At 44.7% G+C, this 19741-nt stretch overlaps 1 protein-coding gene across 1 annotated transcript in view; it reads left to right on the top strand.

Moving 5' to 3' along the window:
- The window catches only part of LOC137412026 (neuron navigator 2), a gene marked incomplete in the record, with an annotated part of 519476 nt that overhangs the window by 169795 nt on the left and 329940 nt on the right, over window positions 1-19741 (top strand). The window contains 1 exon segment of the mRNA XM_078769766.1: window positions 18829-19030. Coding sequence (XP_078625892.1) covers window positions 18829-19030 — 202 coding nt within the window.

The raw sequence follows: 19741 nt of genomic DNA, 5'->3' as shown, positions 1-19741 counted from the left end.
TTGATTCGATTTCTGTGATGATCCAGATATAATTATTTTTCATTTTAAAAGTGATTCTTCACCATTGAGATGCATATATTTTTAAAAAAATTGTGGACGGATTTGGATGCGTTGGTTCGGAGCGAATAACGAGCCGATTCGATTTTGGTTCAGGTACGGATGCAGATCCGGCCTACAGTGGGATACAAACCGTAAACGGTTCAGTCTGGCGGATTTATGCTCTCCACCAAGTGCCGTTCTCGTTAATTTGTGTTTTCCGTGGCAGCACTTGTGTCTCCACTAATGAGCGAAAGAGCTATAAATAAATTAGCGGGCTTGGTCGAGAGAAATCTTTTAAATGTCATCATGAACAATCAAAAAGCCATCAGTGTGATGATTAAGCCAAATTTCCATTTGATAATATCATCCATTGGACAACAAACCAGAGTTGGGGAAATGGTGCCTGGGGGAGTAGGATCGATGGGCTCTTGGGGACGTAATGTTGCATTATGAAGAGGCAGGAAAGGGACAGACTGCACTTCTGCTCACCTTCATGTGAATCTCCCTATGTTGACAACGTACGTGAGCTCGGGACGAAGCCCAGCGTGCTGTTGTCCATGCCATTGGCACGAAGAACGGGTATCGCTGACAGGGATAAAGAGCAGAGCTTAGATTGTGCACACCAGGCATGTGCTTTGCTAGTTCGTGTGCCAGAAATGCAGCGGAGTGGTGAATGTGGGAGTGGCAAAGGTCACAGAATAGCTCTTCATTCAACCACTGGTGGCATTTCTCTGTTACACATACTCTCTCCCCCATTCCCTCTCCCACTCTCCCCCCCCCCCCCCCCCACTCTCGCTCTCCCTCTCCCTCTCCCAAACCCTCTTGACCACTCGCGCTCTCTGTCCCATTCTCTCTCCTCCTTCTCTCTCTCTCATTCTCTTACTCTCTCTCTCTCTCTCTCACTCTCTCTCTCTCACTCTCACTCTCACTCTCACTCTCCCTCTCCCTCTCACTCTCACTCTCCCTCTCCCTCTCCCTCTCACTCTCACTCTCACTCTCCCTCTCCCTCTCCCAAACCCTCTCTACCACTCACTCTCTCTGTCCCATTCTCTCTCCTCCTTCTCTCTCTCTCATTCTCTTACTCTCTCTCTCACTCTCACTCCCTTCCTCCCCCCTCTCTCTCCCTCTCTCTCTCTCTGTCTCTCTCCCTCCCTCTCTCTCTCTCTCTCTCACCCCCTCTCTCTCCCTCCCTCTTCCTCTCTCCCACTCTCCCCCCTCCCTCTCTCTCTTTCTCTCTCTCTCGCAATCCCTCCCTCCCTCTTCCTCTCATAATCCCCCGCTCTCCCGCTCCCCCAATCTCTCTCTCCCTCTCCCTCTCCCTCTTCCTCTCCCCCTCCCTCTCCCTCTCTCTCTCTCTCCCTCTCCCTCTCCCTCTCCCTCTCCCTCTCCCTCTTCCTCTCCCCCTCCCTCTCCCTCTCTCTCTCTCTCCCTCTTTCTCTCTCCCTCTTTCCCTCTCCCTCTCCCTCTCTCGCCTCCTCTCTCTGCTCCTCTCTCTCTCCCTCTCTGTCCCTCTCTGTCCCTCTCTCTCCCCCTCTCCCTCTCTCGTCCCCCAACTCCATCTCTCTCTCTCTCTCACTCTCACCCCCCCCCCTCTCTCTCTCCCTCCCTCTTCCTCTCTCCCACTCCCCCCTCCTCTCTCTCGCAATCCCTCCCTCCCTCTTCCTCACAATCCCCCACTCTCCCGCTCCCCCAATCCCTCTATTTCTCTCCCTCTCTCTCTTTCTCTTTCTCTTTCTCTCTCTCTCTCTCCCCCTCTCTCTCCTCCTCTCTCGCCTCCTCTCTCTGCCCCTCTCTTTCTCCCTCTCTGTCCCCCCCCCCTCTCTCTCTCTCTCTCTCTCTCTCTCTATCTATCTATCTATCTATCTATCTATCTATCTATCTATCTCTCTATCTCTCTATCTCTCTCTCTCGTCCCACAACTCCATCTCTCTCTCTCTCGTCCCACAACTCCATCTCTCTCTCTCTCGTCCCACAACTCCATCTCTCTCTCTCTCGTCCCACAACTCCATCTCTCTCTCTCTCGTCCCACAACTCCATCTCTCTCTCTCTCTCTCTCTCTCGTCCCACAACTCCATCTCTCTCTCTCTCTCGTCCCACAACTCCATCTCTCTCTCTCTCGTCCCACAACTCCATCTCTCTCTCTCGTCCCACAACTCCATCTCTCTCTCTCGTCCCACAACTCCATCTCTCTGTCTCTCGTCCCACAACTCCATCTCTCTCTCTCTCGTCCCACAACTCCATCTCTCTCTCTCTCGTCCCACAACTCCATCTCTCTCTCTCTCTCGTCCCACAACTCCATCTCTCTCTCTCTCGTCCCACAACTCCATCTCTCTCTCTCTCTCTCGTCCCACAACTCCATCTCTCTCTCTCTCGTCCCACAACTCCATCTCTCTCTCTCTCTCTCTCGTCCCACAACTCCATCTCTCTCTCTCTCGTCCCACAACTCTATCTCTCTCTCTCTCTCTCTCGTCCCACAACTCCATCTCTCTCTCTCTCTCGTCCCACAACTCCATCTCTCTCTCTCTCGTCCCACAACTCCATCTCTCTCTCTCTCGTCCCACAACTCCATCTCTCTCTCTCTCGTCCCACAACTCCATCTCTCTCTCTCTCTCGTCCCACAACTCCATCTCTCTCTCTCTCTCGTCCCACAACTCCATCTCTCTCTCTCTCGTCCCACAACTCCATCTCTCTCTCTCTCGTCCCACAACTCCATCTCTCTCTCTCTCTTCCCACAACTCCATCTCTCTCTCTCTCGTCCCACAACTCCATCTCTCTCTCTCTCGTCCCACAACTCCATCTCTCTCTCTCTCGTCCCACAACTCCATCTCTCTCTCTATCGTCCCACAACTCCATCTCTCTCTCTCTCGTCCCACAACTCCATCTCTCTCTCTCTCTCGTCCCACAACTCCATCTCTCTCTCTCTCGTCCCACAACTCCATCTCTCTCTCTCTATCGTCCCACAACTCCATCTCTCTCTCTCTCGTCCCACAACTCCATCTCTCTCTCTCGTCCCACAACTCCATCTCTCTCTCTCTCGTCCCACAACTCCATCTCTCTCTCTCTCGTCCCACAACTCCATCTCTCTCTCTCTCGTCCCACAACTCCATCTCTCTCTCTCTCTCTCTCGTCCCACAACTCCATCTCTCTCTCTCTCGTCCCACAACTCCATCACCCTCTCTCTCGTCCCACAACTCCATCTCTCTCTCTCTCGTCCCACAACTCCATCTCTCTCTCTCTCGTCCCACAACTCCATCTCTCTCTCTCTCGTCCCACAACTCCATCTCTCTCTCTCTCGTCCCACAACTCCATCTCTCTCTCTATCGTCCCACAACTCCATCTCTCTCTCTCTCGTCCCACAACTCCATCTCTCTCTCTCTCGTCCCACAACTCCATCTCTCTCTCTCTCTCTCTCGTCCCACAACTCCATCTCTCTCTCTCTCGTCCCACAACTCCATCTCTCTCTCTCGTCCCACAACTCCATCTCTCTCTCTCTCGTCCCACAACTCCATCTCTCTCTCTCTCGTCCCACAACTCCATCTCTCTCTCTCTCGTCCCACAACTCCATCTCTCTCTCTCTCGTCCCACAACTCCATCTCTCTCTCTCTCGTTCCACAACTCCATCTCTCTCTCTCTCGCCCCACAACTCCATCTCTCTCTCTCGTCCCACAACTCCATCTCTCTCTCTCTCTCGTCCCACAACTCCATCTCTCTCTCTCTCTCGTCCCACAACTCCATCTCTCTCTCTCTCGTCCCACAACTCCATCTCTCTCTCTCTCGTCCCACAACTCCATCTCTCTCTCTCTCGTCCCACAACTCCATCTCTCTCTCTCTCGTCCCACAACTCCATCTCTCTCTCTCTCGTCCCACAACTCCATCTCTCTCTCTCTCGTCCCACAACTCCATCTCTCTCTCTCTCGTCCCACAACTCCATCTCTCTCTCTCTCGTCCCACAACTCCATCTCTCTCTCTCTCTCGTCCCACAACTCCATCTCTCTCTCTCTCGTCCCACAACTCCATCTCTCTCTCTCTCGTCCCACAACTCCATCTCTCTCTCTCTCGTCCCACAACTCCATCTCTCTCTCTATCGTCCCACAACTCCATCTCTCTCTCTCTCGTCCCACAACTCCATCTCTCTCTCTCTCTCGTCCCACAACTCCATCTCTCTCTCTCTCGTCCCACAACTCCATCTCTCTCTCTCTCGTCCCACAACTCCATCTCTCTCTCTCTCTATCGTCCCACAACTCCATCTCTCTCTCTCTCTCGTCCCACAACTCCATCTCTCTCTCTCGTCCCACAACTCCATCTCTCTCTCTCTCTCGTCCCACAACTCCATCTCTCTCTCTATCATCCCACAACTCCATCTCTCTCTCTCTCGTCCCACAACTCCATCTCTCTCTCTCTCTCGTCCCACAACTCCATCTCTCTCTCTCTCGTCCCACAACTCCATCTCTCTCTCTCTCGTCCCACAACTCCATCTCTCTCTCTCTATCGTCCCACAACTCCATCTCTCTCTCTCTCTCGTCCCACAACTCCATCTCTCTCTCTCTCGTCCCACAACTCCATCTCTCTCTCTCTCGTCCCACAACTCCATCTCTCTCTCTCTCGTCCCACAACTCCATCTCTCTCTCTCGTCCCACAACTCCATCTCTCTCTCTCGTCCCACAACTCCATCTCTCTCTCTCTCTCGTCCCACAACTCCATCTCTCTCTCTCTCTCTCGTCCCACAACTCCATCTTTCTCTCTCTCGTCCCACAACTCCATCTCTCTCTCTCTCTCGTCCCACAACTCAATCTCTCTCTCTCGTCCCACAACTCCATCTCTCTCTCTCTCGTCCCACAACTCCATCTCTCTCTCTCTCTCGTCCCACAACTCCTTCTCTCTCTCTCTCGTCCCACAACTCCATCTCTCTCTCGTCCCACAACTCCATTTCTCTCTCTCTCGTCCCACAACTCCATCTCTCTCTCTCTCGTCCCACAACTCCATCTCTCTCTCTCGTCCCACAACTCCATCTCTCTCTCTCTCATCCCACAACTCCATCTCTCTCTCTCTCTCTCTCTCGTCCCACAACTCCATCTCTCTCTCTCGTCCCACAACTCCATCTCTCTCTCTCTCTCGTCCCACAACTCCATCTCTCTCTCTCTCTCGTCCCACAACTCCATCTCTCTCTCCCTCTGTCACAGTCAAGAGTTTGGTAGAGAGAAGCACGAAAGTGAGGGTGAGTGCACTGGGCCTGCAGTAGATGTCAGAGGGCTTGTTTAGGTTTTGAATAAATATGGCTGTGGCTGAAATATCCACACCTTGTGCTGAAATACTCGGTACTCTTCAGGTATGCAATGAGATTTGCTGAAAGAAAAGCTGAAAGCGTTTAAATGAGTACAACGAGGAAACTGCAGGAATCGGCCGTTTTTGGCTCAAAGTCTGCCATATTTGCATCCAATTTTAAAGTTGACTTCTACTATAATTTATCGGATTAATTTAATCTGTCCATATATACATTTGCGTTTGAAACCTGGCTGAGCTATAAAATGTCATTCTGGCTTTTTTGCACAGCAGTGTAAAAAATTCTGTCCCTTGGAAGAACCTTGAACCAGGCCTCCCATCCTGTCTGCTATCAGTAGTTTGGTGCACATGACAGACAGACCCCACGGTGTCTCTTTCATGAAGAGGAGGCGAGTTATCGCCAGCACCATGTAGCAAATTCCAAATTCCTTCCCCGATATGCATCGTCGAGGGTACAGCTCTACCTCATCAATGGTGCAAGCCACGGCCAGAATTCAAATGGATTCCCATGCCATTTCTCTGACAACTTCACACATTAAATGGGATGTGAATTCATGTTTATGTGCTTATTATCGAATCTGATCTTCCAAAGGATGCCACGAGTCTATCACATCCCCACAACAGAGGATGTCACAGCAGGATTGACATCCACATACCAGAAGCATGTTCCTCTGTGCATCTTCTGCACCTTGAATGTTTCCACAATTTTGCCAACCCAGAGGCATTTTGAAATATTCATATGTCATGGGATTTTTCATATCAACAATGTTGTTTTATTCTCCCTTTTTTCGTCCAGTGCATTCAGAAAGTATTCAGACCCCTTCACTTTTTTCACATTTTGTTATGTTGCAGCCTCATGCTGAAATCGTTTAAATTCATTTTTTCCCTCATCAATCTACACTCAATACCCCATAATGACAAAGAGAAAACAGGATTTTAGAAAGTTTTGCAAATTTATTAAAAAGAAAATACTGAAATATTACATTGACATAAGTATTCATACCCTTTGCTATGACACTTGAAATTTAGCTCAGGTGCCTCGCATTTCTCTTGATCATCTTTGAGATGTTTCTACACTTTGATTGGAGTCCACCTGTGGTAAATTCAATTGATTGGACATGATTTGGAAAGGCACACACCTGTATATGTAAGGTCTCACAGCGGACAATGCCGATCAGAGCAAAAACCAAGCCATGATGTCGAAGGAACTACCTGCAGAGCTCAGAGACAGGATTGTGTCGAGGCACAGATCTGGGGAAGCCTACAAAAAAATTCTGCTTCATTGAAGGTTCCCAAGAGCACAGTGGCCTCCATAATTCTTAAATGGAAGAAGTTTGAAACGACCAGGACTCTCCCGAGAGCTGGCCGCCCGGCCAAACTGAGCAATCGGGGGAGAAGGGCCTTGGTAAGAGTGGTGACCAAGAACCCGATGGTCACTCTGGCTGAGCTCCAGAGATCCTGTGTGGAGATGGGAGAAACTTCCAGAAGGACAACCATCACTGCAACACTCCACCGATCTGGGCTTTATGGCAGAGTGGCCAGACTGAAGCCTCTCTTTAGTGAAAGACACATGAAAGCCCTCAGAATCTTGTTTCTCACCGTCTGAGAGTCCTTTAGGTGCTTTTTTGCAAACTCCAAGCGGGCTTTCATGTGTCTTTCACTGAGGCGAGGCTTCCGTCTGGCCACTCTGCCATAAAGCCCAGATCGGTGGAGTGTTGCAGTGATGGTTGTCCTTCTGGAAGTTTCTCCCATCTCCACACAGGATCTCTGGAGCTCAGCCAGAGTGACCATCGGGTTCTTGGTCACCACTCTTACCAAGGCCCTTCTACCCCGATTGCTCAGTTTGGCCGGGCGGCCAGCTCTAGGAAGAGTCCTGGTTGTTGCAAACTGCTTCCATTTAAGAATTATGGAGGCCACTGTGCTCTTGGGAACCTTCAATGCAGCAGAGATTTTTGGTAGGCTTCCCCAGATCTGTGCCTTGCGACAATCCTGTCTCTGAGCTCTGCAGGCAGTTCCTTGGACCTCATGGCTTGGTTTTTGCTCTGATATGCATTGTCAACTGTGAGTCCTTATATAGACAGGTGTGTGCCTTTCCAAATCATGTCCAATCAATTGAATTTACCACAGGTGGACTCCAATAAAGGTGTAGAAACATCTCAAAGATGATCAAGATAAATGGGAGGCACCTGAGCTAAATTTCAAGTGTCATAGCAAAGGGTCTGAATACTTATGTAAATGTGATATTTCAGTTTTTTCTTTTTAAGAAATTTGCAAAACTTTCTAAAATCCTGTTTTCTCTTTGTCATTATGGGGTATTGAGTGTAGATTGATGAGGGAAAAAATGAATTTAAACGATTTCAGCATAAGGCTGCAACATAACAAAATGTGAAAAAAGTGAAGGGGTCTGAATACTTTATGAATGCATTGTATGTAGGCCCGATGTGCAAGGAAATTGCAAATGATCAAAAGATTCTTGAAAGAGAAAATGTTCCTTGACGGAACGTACTTACTTCTTGCTTTCGTAGCACGACAGTAATTTATTCTTTGATCTGCTTTTGGCGGACATTTGAACCAAACTCAACATCCCATGCTGCTGCCATATTTGAAGTCATGCAGAGAGCTGGTTCAAGCTCGTGATGTTGCCGAAATTTTTCTCTCCTTTTTCTTTATTCTATGGAGAGTTTACCCGTGAGTGGTTTCATGTCGTGCTTGCAGAGCAAAACTGCAACCTCAAAGACCATAGAGCTTTGTTATATTTCCACTGTGGCCTTCTTTAGATAATTTAATTCATGTTTCAGTGTCGTGTTACCTTGGTTACTTGCCCTACTGGTGCAGAATATTTATGGATGGGTCATTCATAGGATGAGTAACAATGCCCTTTGTTTGTTACTTGTAAAATCGAAGATGTTTCAAGTATATTGGTTGGTCTTGTACATTATTCTGTCTGTCTAAGTGTCTGTCTGTTTGTCTGTCAATCACCTACAGATCACAATTTTAAACCAATCTTCACAAAACTTCACCAGGTGGTAGAGTTCGTCATAAGGTAGAAGCCTATTAATTTTGAGGTCAAAGGTCATGTTGAGGTCAAATTTCTAAAATTGTCATTTTTCATCCGATTGACTTGAAAATTGAACAGCATTTGCATATTGTATCACTAAATTGGAAAACCAGCTATTTTTGAGGTCAAAAGGTCAAAGGTGAACTCAAGGTCAAACTTCTAAAATCATCAATTTTCATCTGGTCAATCGTAAATTTTAATCCGATTGATCCGAGCTTTGATTAAGATCTTCATGAAATGTACAATTTGATGTATCCATGGCAACTTTTTATTTTGGGGAGGGATGGATTTTGCAAGTATCATGCTCTGCATGACGTCTTCTTGTTTATTTATTTATTTTGTTTCACAGAGTTAATTATTCATTAAATTTAGTTATTTATTTATTTCACAGAGCTTTCACAGTTTATTTATTTATTCTATTTATTTATTTCTTTCTCAGAGCTTTCACAGTTAATTTATTTATTCTATTTATTTATTTATTTATTTTAATTCAAAGGGTTTTCACAGAATTTAATTATTTATTCTATTTATTTATTTATTTTATATCACAGAGCTTTCACAGTTTAATTATATTTATTCTATTTATTTATTTATTTCTCAGAGCTTTCACAGTTTATTTATTGTCCCCGTCGCTCAGCGGAGCGAAAGGGGGACTATGGCTTTCCCCTCCGTCCGTGTGTCCGTCCGTCCGTGCGGGTGTGCGTGCGTGCGGGCATGCGTGCATAAGTGAAGGACCGCATTCGAATTTGGTGTGTGGATGCAACCCACGTCAAAATCCAAGATGGCCGCCACCATGTATGTCTGATGCCATGTATGTCTGAACCTTGTAACCTGCATATCTTGAAAAATAAGCGAAGTACCAACTTCTAATTTGGTGTGTGGGTGTATCTCGCCATAAGGAAGAACGCTATTGAAAATTGGGTCGCCACGTCAAAATCCAAGATGGCCGCCGCCATGTCTGTCTGAACCTTGTGAGCGAAATATCTTGAAAAATAAGCGAAGTACCGACGTCTAATCTGGTGTGTGGGTGTATCTAGGCACAAGCAAGAACGCTGTTTAAAATTGGATCGCCACGTCAAAATCCAAGATGGCCGCCGCCATGTATGTCTGATGCCATGTATGTCTGAACCTTGTAACCTGCATATTTTGAAAAATAAGCGAAGTACCAACTTCTAATCTGGTGTGTGGGTGTATCTAGGCATAAGGAAGAAGGCTATTGAAAATTGTGTCGCCACGTCAAAATCCAAGATGGCCGCCGCCATGTATGTCTGAACCTGACTTCCGTTTCCGGTCTTGCTGGCGACGGTTCGTTTTTTCGCAGGTCTCCACGCTCTCCATCGAAATCGAAGTTAAGTCATTGTTCCAATTTGTATTTTCGTTATAACTGTATTTCTTTTATGGTGTATGTACGTTTATTGTCCCGTCAAAGATTTTCGGTGCAAATCTTTCATACCTGTATTGAAAATCGCGTTAATTCGTGTCGTCTCGAGGTCTTGTACAGTGTACACTGTACAACCTTGAGGCTTTGTTTTTCTCTCAGCGCCTGTCGTTTGTGATCCAATAACTTTCGTTCTCTGTTTTCGCAGTCTTTCCACCCCAAAGCCTACTTCCTTATGTAAATCTCAACTCAAAAAAAACAAACAAAAAAAAGACTACCTACTCTGTGCTCATTCGTTTATTCATTCTTATTCGTTCGTTCGTTCTTCGACCACGTGTTTCTCCCCCATTTCCCCAGATAGATTGTCAAATTTCAATTCGTTATTTTATCGTCCATGTGATATTGTTTGATTATAGTTAGTTTTGGTTTGAATTTCCTGTAACTCGTAATTAATTAATCGTTTTCTGCCCTTGTGTGTGGCCTTGTAGTTGTACCCCCGTCGGTGTTTTGTTAACTTAAGTGTGTTTTGCTTGGCTCTTGGTTTTTTCCCTTCTACCCCGAACATAATACTGTCTAACGTTCTAATTCCCCACCCCCCCCCAAAAAAAAAACAAAAACATTTATTTTATTTTCTCCACGTGTACTGTTGTCTCATCCTGTATTTTCTGTCCAGGTGTGCTGTTCGCCCCACCCCCATTATCTCCTTGCCATCCACCGTTTGCCCTGTTCACGTGACTCGTGGTGGTCCCTCTCGGCTCTCCCCCCGTTGGTATTTTTGTGCATATAAGATTGTTCATAGTTCTGTTTAAATATTTTAAAATATGTTTAACCTTTCCCCTTCTGTTTTTTATTCAGTGGTATATTACAACACGCTGTTTTTCTTCCTATTTAAAAGGCTTTTCTCAATTTCCTCTCCAACTCATTCCACTTCAAAAAAAAGAAATTCAATATCTTATACGTCTCCCTCACTACATGGTCTAAATTCACATTCATTCCATCCCTCCTCCATCATCCTGAACCGGATTGCTAACTTGAAAATCACAACAAACCCAATTTGTTATCAATGTTCGTCTTTCATTAATCATCCACTTTCTAAACTCCCCTCTTGCCCCTCCCATCCAAATCCCCCCCCTTGCACCTACACTCCGAAACTTCCCCCTTGCCCCTCCACTCTTAAACTCCCCCCTTGCCCCTCCACTCCTGAACTCCCCCCTTGCCCTTCCCCTCCTAAACTCCCCCTTTGCCCCTCCCCTCCCAATCCCCCCCCTTGCCCCTCCACTCCTGATCTCCCCCCTTTCCCCTTCCCTCCAAAACTCCCCCCTTGCCCCTCCCCTCCTAAACTCCCCCCTCACTCCTCCCCTTCAAAACTCCCCCCCAATCCCTCCCATTCAATTCTCCCCCCATACCATTCCTCTCCAATTCTCTCTCCTCCACCCTCTTCCTCCAAGCTGCCTCCTCCCCACTTCGTCTCCCTTCTATCTCATACCTCCACCCCCCCAAACCTTCTACTTTCCTCTGCCCCCCCTCAAACAACCCCTCACTGTGCCGCATCCCTTCACCAGCAAACCTTTCATCCTCCTCATCCTTCCCTTTCTTGGAACTCTTCTGCAACATCTGAAACACTATCAACTGCTCTCCCTACCTCCCCCTCTCATCCTTCATCTTACCCTACTCCTCCCCTCCCCTGTCCTGTACCCGATGCTCCCCCTCTCTCTTCATTAACGGTATGGACCTCAAACATCCGGGGCCTTCGCTCAAACCTGACTGATCTCTCCATACAGGTTGCTTCTGACAATCCAGACTTGATCTGCTTAACAGAGACTTTCCTACTTCAAGATGTCTCTGATTCCTTAATATCTCTTCCTGGTTACTCCCTCCTCCGGTATGATAGACCTGAGCCTCGGCCTGGTGGTGGGGTGGCTATCTTTGTCAAAAACTCTCTTCCTCACTCTCCTTGCACTGCTCTCTTTCCTCCTCACCCGCAGGAGTACCTCTGGTTACGGCTTCCTCTCCGCTCCCACCTTTTGTTCATATGTGTTCTGTACCGTCCCCCAAACAGTGATGACTCCATCTACATTTCAATGTCTGACAACATGGACCAACTTCTATCCACTCATCCCAACTCTTCCTCATATGTGGTGACTTCAACTGTCATCATGCCACCTGGTTGGGTGTGGGTTCCTCTCTCACTAGTCATGGCACCTCAGCAAAGGACTTCTGTGACTCACTGGGATTGACACAATCTGTCAATTTCCCGACCCGGATCTCAGCCAATGGAGTATCTTCTCTTCTAGACTTGGTTATGACAAACTTCCCTGCTAATGTCTGCTGCTCTTCTTCTGCTCCAATCGGTTCTTCTGATCATGTGCTTGTCAAAGTGGACATCTCTCTGGCCATTCTCAGAGAGCCTCCTCAGCGTCGACGAGTCTGGCATTTCACTCAGGCTGACTGGGACGGTCTTCAAGCAGCCATCAATCGTCTAGATTGGTCTCCCATCTCCACTGCCTCTGACATCAATTCTTCCTGGGAATTCTTCCAAAGCAAACTGATCTCTCTCATGCACAGATTTATCCCATCTCGCCTTCAATTGTCTTACCCTTCCTCCCGTCCATGGTACACTGAATCTTGTGGTGAGGCAGTTGCCCTGAAACAACTTGCCTTTGCCTCTTGGAAGGCTAATCCAACTGAAGGAAATCTCAGTTCCTTCCACCAAGCTCGGAACAAGTGTGTGTCTACCCTCAGGAGTGCCAGGAAGCACTATCTCTCCTCACTCAAGAATGAACTCTCAAACCTGTCTCCTTCCTCCAAATCCTGGTGGCGTCTGGTCAAATCCGTTTCTGGTGTTTGTTCCCCCTCCATCCCCTCCCTTACCTCAAATGGCCACACAGTTGACATCGCACGTGACAAAGCCGAATGCCTCAACTCTGTGTTCGCCTCGAAATCCTTAGTCCCAAACCCATCTCTCTCTGTTCCCACCTTTCCCAGTCGAACCCAAATGCTCCTGGACTCTGTGTCCTTCTCTCCTGACAAGGTGGAGGAGTTTTTGTCAAACCTCGACTCTGATTCTGCAACTGGACCAGACGGCATCAGCCCACGGGTCCTAAAATCCTGCTCTGCCGCTCTATCTCACCCTCTCTCTGTTCTTTTCACCCTATCTTTTGCTCAAGGTCATCTGCCAGCATCCTGGAAATCAGCTAACATTACCGCTTTACACAAAAAAGGTGCAAAAACAGATCCTTGCAACTACAGACCAATCAGCCTGCTCCCAATTATCAGCAAAGTCATGGAATCCATCATTGCTTCGGATATGAAATCTTTCCTCTTCTCCAATGGCTTGATCTCTGATCATCAATTTGGTTTCAGACCAGGTCACTCTACTCTGGACATGCTGCTTCTGCTGTCTCAACAATGGATGGAGGTCCTGAATGCCAAACAGGAAATCAGAGCTGTCTCCCTTGACATATCAAGGGCCTTTGATACGGTCTGGCACCCAGCTCTGCTCACCAAACTCTCCTCCTATGGTATCCATGGAAATCTCCATGCATGGCTTGCGGACTTCCTCTCTGGTCGTAGTCAACGTGTGGCCCTGAATGGATTTCTCTCATCTCCCCTTCCTGTTCAGGCTGGAGTTCCCCAAGGAAGTGTGCTGGGCCCTGTGCTTTTTCTGGTCTTTATCAATGATCTCTCTGACTCTCTGGAAAATCCTCTCTATCTCTTTGCTGATGACTCCACTCTCTGCCGCTCCATTCCTCTTCCCTCAGATAGGCAGTCTGCAGCCTCCTCACTCTCTGAAGACCTGGACAAAATCACAGACTGGTCAAACAAGTGGAACATGTCTTTCAATCCTGCCAAATCTCACTCTCTTACTATGTCTCTCCGAAAAGATCGACTGGACAACCCTCCCATCTACTTTCTCAACAATCCTCTCCAAGAAGTTCTGTCACTCAAGCTTTTGGGTCTCACTATCTGCCATGATCTTTCTTGGGAAAACCACATTTCCAAGCTGGCCTCCAAAGCCAGTCGCCGACTGGGCATCCTCCGTCGTGCGAAGTCCTTCCTCGGCACACCTGAGCTCCTCACCACATACAAGGCTTTCATCCGCAGCTCAATGGAATACTGTTCTCCCCTATGGGCTGGTGCTCCTGCCTCACACCTGGCTCGGCTTCACGCTGTTGAATCCAAAGCTTTCAAAATCATTGGAATCTCCCGCGATGAAGCTATCTCTGAGGGCCTTTCACTCACTCACCGCAGGCAGGTAGGTGGTCTTTCTGTCTTCTACCGACTCCTCTCCGGCCTTGCTCCCCCAGCTCTCTCCGTGCTCTGTCCCCCAAATATTCCTACAGGTCGCACAAGATCTGCCAGCAACCCTCTGATGGTTAAACTGCCGAAATCTCGGCTCTCTGCTCACCTTCACTCTTTCATTCCTCTTTTCTCCCGCCTGTGGAACAAACTCCCACACTCCCTTCAATCCCTCTCCTCCCTCCAGGTCTTTAAAACAGCTGTTCACCACCATCTCTTATCTTCCCACATCCATAACCTTGATCTTTTCTACCCCCACTAATTCACCCCAGATCCACCTTGTTTGAAATTCCAACTTATTTCCTGGATATCCTGGCAGTGTCCATATGTTTATACCTCTCCCACCCCCCCCCCCCCCCTTCACATGCCTCCCCCCAAAGCCCTCTCCCTCCCACAGATCTCTCGATGTCTCCATGTCTCTCGGTCCCTGCTCTCAAATGTTGTGTTTGTGTCCTTCCCCCTCTCTCCCCATCTTGTCTACCGCTCCCGATGTTATTTGTTTTATGTGTCTGTTTGTCTTTCTGTGTGATTAATTTTCGCTCTTTCACGAGCCTCGATCTTGTATACAAAAAAAAAAAAAAAAAAAAACCTTGTGAGATGAATATCTTGAAAAATAAGCGAAGTACTAACGTCTAATCTGGTGTGTGGGTGTATCTCGGCATAAGGACGAACGCTATTGAAAATTGGGGCGCCACGTCAAAATCCAAGATGGCCGCCACCATATTTATGTCTGAACCTTGTGAGCGAAATATCTTGAAAAATAAGCGAAGTACCAACTTCTAATCTGGTGTGTGGGTGTATCTAGGCATAAGGAAGAACGCTATTGAAAATTGGGTCGCCATGTCAAAATCCAAGATGGCCGCCGCCATGTATGTCCGAACCTTGTGAGATGAATATCTTGAAAAATAAGCGAAGTACCAACTTCTAATTTGGTGTGTGGGTGTATATCGCCACAAGGAAGAACGCTATTGAAAATTGGGTCGCCACGTCAAAATCCAAGATGGCCGCCACCATATATATGTCTGAACCTTGTGAGAGAAATATCTCGAAAAATAAGCGAAGTACCAACTTCTAATCTGGTGTGTGGGTGTATCTAGGCACAAGGAAGAACGCTGTTTAAAATTGGGTCGCCACGTCAAAATCCAAGATGGCCGCCGCCATGTAAGTCTGAATCTTGTGAGAAGAATATCATGAAAGATAAGCGAAGTACCAACTTCTAATTTGGTGTGTGGGTGTATCTCGGCATAATTAAGACCGCTATTGTAAAGTGGGTCGCCACGTCAAAATCCAGGACGGCCGCCACCATATATATGTCTGAACCTTGTGAGCGAAATATCTTGAAAAATAAGCGAAGTACCGTCTGGTGTGTGGGTGTATCTAGGCATAAGGAAGAACGCTATTGAAAATTGGCTCGCCACGTCAAAATCCAAGGTGGCCGCCTACATGTATGTCTGACCCTTGTGAGCGAAATATCATATCATAGCATGTTTTCTGCGTGTTCCACTTTGTCAACTCACATCACTTCCCCGACGGGGGACCTAGGCGTAACGCTTGTTTATTCTATTTATTTATTTATTTATTTTAATTCAAAGGGCTTTCACAGTTTAATTATTTATTCTATTTATTTATTTATTTTATATCACAGGGCTTTCACAGTTTATTTATTTATTCTATTTATTTATTTATTTATTTTAATTCAAAGGGCTTTCACAGTTTAATTATTTATTTTATTTATTTATTTATTTTATATCACAGGGCTTTCACAGTTTATTTATTTATTCTATTTATTTATTTATTTATTTTAATTCAAAGGGCTTTCACAGTTTAATTATTTATTCTATTTATTTATTTATTTTATATCACAGGGCTTTCACAGTTTATTTATTTATTCTATTTATTTATTTATTTATTTTAATTCAAAGGGCTTTCACAGTTTAATTATTTATTCTATTTATTTATTTATTTTATATCACAGGGCTTTCACAGTTTATTTATTTATTCTATTTATTTTATTTCAGAGCTTTCACAGTTTATTTATTTATTCTATTTATTTATTTATTTATTTTAATTCAAAGGGCTTTCACAGTTTAATTATTTATTCTATTTATTTATTTATTTATTTTATATCACAGGGCTTTCACAGTTTATTTATTTATTCTATTTATTTATTTATTTTATATCACAGAGCTTTCACAGTTAATTTATGTATTCTATTTATTTATTTATTTATTTTAATTCAAAGGACTTTCACAGAGTTTAATTATTTATTCTCTTATATTTATTTATTTTATATCACAGAGCTTTCACAGTTTAATTATTTATTCTATTTATTTATTTATTTCTCAGAGCTTTCACAGTTTATTTATTTATTCTATTTATTTATTTATTTTATATCACAGAGCTTTCACAGTTTAATTATTTATTCAAGTTAGTCATTTATTTATTTATTTTAAATCACAGAGGTTTCATGGTTTATTTATTTTATATCACAGAGTTTTCACAGAGTTTAATTATTTTTTCAATTAATCTATTTATTTATTTTATTTCACAGAGCTTTCACAGTTTATTTATTTATTCTATTTATTTATTTATTTTATATCACAGAGCTTTCACAGTTAATTTATGTATTCTATTTATTTATTTATTTATTTTAATTCAAAGGACTTTCACAGAGTTTAATTATTTATTCTCTTATATTTATTTATTTTATATCACAGAGCTTTCACAGTTTAATTATTTATTCTATTTATTTATTTATTTCTCAGAGCTTTCACAGTTTATTTATTTATTCTATTTATTTATTTTAATTCAAAGGGCTTTCACAGAGTTTAATTATTTATTCTATTTATTTATTTATTTTATATCACAGAGCTTTCACAGTTTAATTATTTATTCAAGTTAGTCATTTATTTATTTATTTTAAATCACAGAGGTTTCATGGTTTATTTATTTTATATCACAGAGTTTTCACAGAGTTTAATTATTTTTTCAATTAATCTATTTATTTATTTTATTTCACAGAGCTTTCACAGTTTATTTATTTATTCAGTTTAGTTATTTTTATTTATTTTATTTCACAGAGTTTTCACATTTTACTTATTTATTTATTGCATTTTTTATTCTCTTCTATTTTATGTGATGCTCATGGAACAGCTCAAATAAGACGAAGCGGTTCCTTTTAATCAGGATTAATCTTGAAGGGAATGATTTTGAAGCAAAGTTCGATGCCTTGTAACACATTGATGACAAATGTACAGAGAGTGCAATCTGTCCAAATTCCAGCAATTCCTGCCCGAACCTACAAGGGGCACTGCATCAGCAGCAAAGCCACACTCTCTAGCAATGACACCACCAGCAGACGTGTGCTGCCAGCGGTTATTCAGAAAACTATGCAATTCAGCATACAGTATGAGACTATTCAGCAAATTGTACACTGCGTACAATCCACCTGAGTGATGGCAATACCCTGCCTGCAAAACACCAATCTGACAGTTTATAGTAAGTCAATATCTTGGCTACTTTTCTCAAATAACACCGTGGGATCTTTAACATTCACCAACAGCCCGTGCTAGTGTCCACCAATGTGGTGTCCAAGCAACAACATCCACCAATAGCACACACATTGATACATTGCTTTGCATGCAAATCGCCAGACTGACACCATTGATGTGTCAACATCCAGGTGAGACAGCTCAAAGACTTAGTACCCATACATCTAAGCTCTCTTACCAGCTTCGGGCTAGCAGGTTAGGCAAGAGGTATGCACATTCGCCTCTGAGCTGTCTAACCTGGGTTTGAATCTCGACCAAGCTATAAACTTTCATCCTGGTGTTTCACAGGCAGGGTGATTCATCAATGTGTGTGCCAATCCTCTGATGGACCTTAAACTGGCATTCTGTCTGCCGGCATAATAGTTGGTGGACGTTTAAAACCCCACGGTGTCCTTCGAGTAGGCGAGCTATCGCCGGAACCCTAAACAAGTTCCAAATTCTCCTATAACTACTGCTGGAAAGGCAATGGCAAACCACCCAGGATAACCCTCGTCAAGAAACTGCTTCGGCAGCACCGACACTCTGCAACCGGGTATGGTACATCAGAATCAGAATGGTCACTCACGTCTGAAATCCCAAGTTTGCCAAATCATTTGTGACCTTGAACAAGCTTCATCTTGGATGACCTTCATCATACTTTGTAATGTGTGCGGGGATCACAGTCTGAATCAAACTCAGTTCCTCCCACAATCCTATACTCACACAACGACCCAATGAAATAATCCAGTGTGATCCTGATGAAAATATATTTGGCTGCGGTGGTTGTCGTAGATTTCACCTTACCTAGTTTTTACGGCATAGCCCGTAGGGCAATGCCATCTTCAATAGCACTTGTCTGGCCATCCAGTGTATGTATGTATGTATGTATGTATGTATGTCCCTCACGAACGTCCTCCAATCAGAGCTGAGTATCTGGTCACCTGACAGGGGGACAGCAGATCCTCCAATGAGCAGATCCAAGCCCAGCTACGCCATTGTTAGACTATCGGTCTTGTTGTTCAAAGCACATGTTTGTACAAGAAAAAGCAACAGTTGACTTGGCTTGTTGTGTGCACCTTGTCCAACCCAGCTACACGAGTTCAAAAACCTTTCACTTACCCTTGTGCACCTGTTGTCTACCATTGACTCTGCTGGCAACAACAATGGCAAAAGGTAGTCTTTTTAAATACCTTTTACCTTGTAAGCTTTAATGACTGTTTTCATGTCTTTCCATTTCTTTTCAGAGATTCAACATGGGAACCTGAAAGCTATCCTCAGCCTTTTCTTCAGCCTCTCTCGCTACAAGCAGCAACAGCAGCAACAGCAGCTGCAGCAGCAGCAGCAGAAGCAATTAGTTACCACGGGGCCTGCAGCAGCCGCAAAGCTTGCTGGCAACACACAGCAGACCTCCATGCAGCAGAAATCCATCCAAGACATGCAATCCAGGTTAGCTGCACAGATATTCTCTCCTACTGTTCTTTATTCCCACGTCATCGTTTTCTCTCTCGCAACAAGTTCTCTTGAAAGAATCTTCCGCTTCATACGTGGCTTGTGAAACGTTTGCCTGGCATTGTGACCCAATATTTTCAATAAAGATGTCGAGGCTCATCAAACAAAAAGTTAAACGACAGAGCGTACCAAGGTTGAGAAACTAAAATAGGGAGAGATTAATAAATGACACATTGTCACCTGACAGCATGACAGGAAAGGGGAGTGGCAGGAAGGAGGCGACCGAGGGGATAGTCACAACGAGAAAAGAGAAAAGGTATTGGGGGATAGATGGAGACAGGGAATAACATTTGCGTGAATTTAGCCCAGAAGTTAAACAATAAAAGTTTGACATTACACAAATCTGCTTGCAGTGGGCAAGAACCAAACCCTGGATTCTCGATCTCATGCTGAAAAGTGCAAATGAAAAGCTTTTGGACTCACCTATTTCGAGGGAAGCAAATGGGAAACGGCCGTACCAGCCCAAAGTCAGGAGGCATACTCCATAATATTTTGGATGAAGTCTTTTTATGCCAGGATGATCAGTTCATGGCTGGTTATTGCAAGAATAATCGTGCTGTGGAATCATTACCCATCTGTGGGACTTTTTTTCGGATCTGATCCAATTAACAGGTTTCACTTTTTCCAACACATAATTGCATTTCAAGT

The sequence above is a fragment of the Myxine glutinosa genome, chromosome 1 (assembly GCF_964187855.1).
Source record: "Myxine glutinosa chromosome 1, kmMyxGlut1.1, whole genome shotgun sequence".
NCBI classification, from domain to species: Eukaryota; Metazoa; Chordata; class Myxini; order Myxiniformes; family Myxinidae; genus Myxine; species Myxine glutinosa.
This window is presented reverse-complemented; position numbering and strand designations above follow the sequence as displayed.